The 2,385-nt window shown below is 32.5% G+C and overlaps 1 protein-coding gene across 1 annotated transcript in view; it reads right to left on the minus strand.

Moving 5' to 3' along the window:
- LOC111379435 (dihydroxy-acid dehydratase, chloroplastic) overlaps positions 1-557 on the minus strand; it is an 11,476-nt gene extending 10,919 nt beyond the window's left edge. Inside the window, exon 1 of the mRNA XM_023002796.1 lies at positions 479-557. Within this exon, the coding sequence (XP_022858564.1) occupies positions 479-542 (64 nt within the window). The 5' untranslated portion in view covers positions 543-557. The remainder of the gene's footprint in view (positions 1-478) is intronic.
- Between the last annotated feature and the right edge of the window lie 1,828 nt (positions 558-2,385).

The following is a 2,385-nucleotide window of genomic DNA, read 5'->3' on the forward strand; positions in this document are numbered from 1 at the left end:
TTTGAATAAGTGTTTAAAATAAATAATTAAATAATTTATTAAATATACATAATCAATTAAGATAATAAATTAATAAAATATTTAAATGAGAAATCAAATTAAATATTAATTTTTTATTTAAGCAAGTGATTAAATAAATAATTAAATAAAGAAATTAAATATTAAATAAATAATATACATAATCGATTTTAATTAATGAAATATTTAAACAAGAAAGTAAATTTAATATTAATTTCAGTAATTGTTTAAAATAAATAATTAAATATAAAGTGAAAAGTGTTTGATTTTTTAATTTGTAAGTTAAGGGTATTTTTGTCTTTTGTAACAAAATTCTATTTTTGTAATTATATAAACTACTTAAGGGTATTTCTGTCTTTTACTCAATGAAAGGCTATTTTGGTGATAGGCAAATTTTTTTTGGTTAAAGTGAAAAATTGCACCTTTGACTTGGCCAAACTAAAAATTACCCCGGCTATAAATGGGGAAAATTGCCGCAGCAGTACTACATAACCTTTCCAATTAGGAAAAAAGCATTTGTACATAAATCAAGCAGAAGCTCACATGAGAGATGGGACCATATAAATTAAATATTTTCAAAAAATTGGGCCCACATGTTGCCAGCATCATCGCCCAAACTGTCGAATCCACACATCATAGAAAAGCCATCATTTCCCTCTACACATCCCATCCAAACCATCGGCCCTAACTCCACAAGATGTCGTCGAATTAACCACCCAAAACCCCTAACTCGCGAACTCAAAGACTGCTGACAGCTCATCCTTTGATCACACCCACCGTCAAGAACTATCACATGTCAATTCCCACTATCCCGACATCCAATCTGATAATGGTATTTCAACAAAAAGGGGGACAAACAATCGACCCAGCTTTTGGGATTTCGAACGATCTTTAAAAGGGGCGGGATTTGATTTTTAAATGTGCAATGGGTTGAAATGTGGAGGTGGGGGGTGCCAGCACTGATAGTGGGTGATGGTGAGTGAGAGTTGTGGTGGTGGTATGGGTCAAAGTTCGCGGTGGCAACGATTTTTGTGACTCATCGAAGAAGAATAGATCTCGTCAAGTTTTGATTTGGGGAGGTGGGGTGGAGTGGGGTTATATATTTTTTTTTATTTTTTGGATTTTTTAATTTAATTTTTAACTTATGTAAAATAAGGAAAATACAAAGTACCATTTTACCTTTTTTAATTTAGTCAAGATTGGTCAAAGTTCATTTTTCTTTGTTAACTAACGATTAAATGGATATGTAGCTGCATATTTATGAAAGGTTAGGGACTTTTGTTGGCACAAAATGAAGATGTCTGTAAAAATTGAAAAAGTTAGGATCGTTGCTGCAACTTTCCCTTATAAATGCGATAAAAGCGTCCATGACTAAAACTTAACTTTTGTAGTTGAAAGAGGTAACATTTGATTTTGACACCAACTTCACTTGGCCTAATCTTTCCTAATGGCCAAAAAATAAAATAAATGTAAAAATCACAGGGACTAAAAATTTAAATAAATAAATAAAAACATGTTAATAGGTTAAGTTAGACATTATCTCAATGGTTTTATTTTATTTTTTTGATTTTCCTCTTAAATTTAAATTAATTTAGACCATCTCACTATTTTTCAATTAACAAGTCTTGCTTATTGAGTCTTCTCAAGGTATTGAGCTTTCTTGTTGGGTAGATTGTTGAATACAATTAGCTTATGCGAACCACTACTATAAAGTTATCACTATAGACTAACTCAAATCCTCTTTAGGAGGGAGTCATGTAGATTTAGAAGTGTTGGATTTTTTATACCCAATAAATCCCGGATTATGATGTTAACGTGGGTTAATATTATTTCATAAACATAAGCTGATGAATGAAATAAGTCCAACAACCAAGTCCATGAGTTACACCCAGCTCAATTATATTCTCTCTTGGAAGTTTGAATTTTGGCACGTTTACATTTTCAAAGGTCCAACTTAAAGCCTAATCCTAGAGTATAGACATGGCTATAACCCTAGCCACTTTCTTGTGATGTTTTGTGTGGTTTTGAGAGAAAAATTAAGGAATCTCGGCTGCCCCCTTTGTGTGTGAAAAAAAGGCCTCTAGAAGTGTCCAAAAAGTTTGTTTAACGTGTGCAATTGGTGGTTCCTTTATAGTATACTTTTGTAGTGTCTTCTCCTAGTCTTTATAGCCACAAATCATCATCTTTTCTTGTTCTATATGGGTAAGATTGAATAGCAACCGAGATGAATGAATTGGTTGTGGTTTGGAGCCGATTGGACTGGTTGTTGATAGAGAAATGTACGTTGGACTGAGCCCGAAAATCACCAATTTGAAGATTTTTTGAGAGAGCTTCCGCAACATTTGGTATCAGAGCTTCAAGGTGGTG

Source organism: Olea europaea, unplaced genomic scaffold (genome assembly GCF_002742605.1).
Source record: "Olea europaea var. sylvestris unplaced genomic scaffold, O_europaea_v1 scaffold199, whole genome shotgun sequence".
NCBI classification, from domain to species: Eukaryota; Viridiplantae; Streptophyta; class Magnoliopsida; order Lamiales; family Oleaceae; genus Olea; species Olea europaea.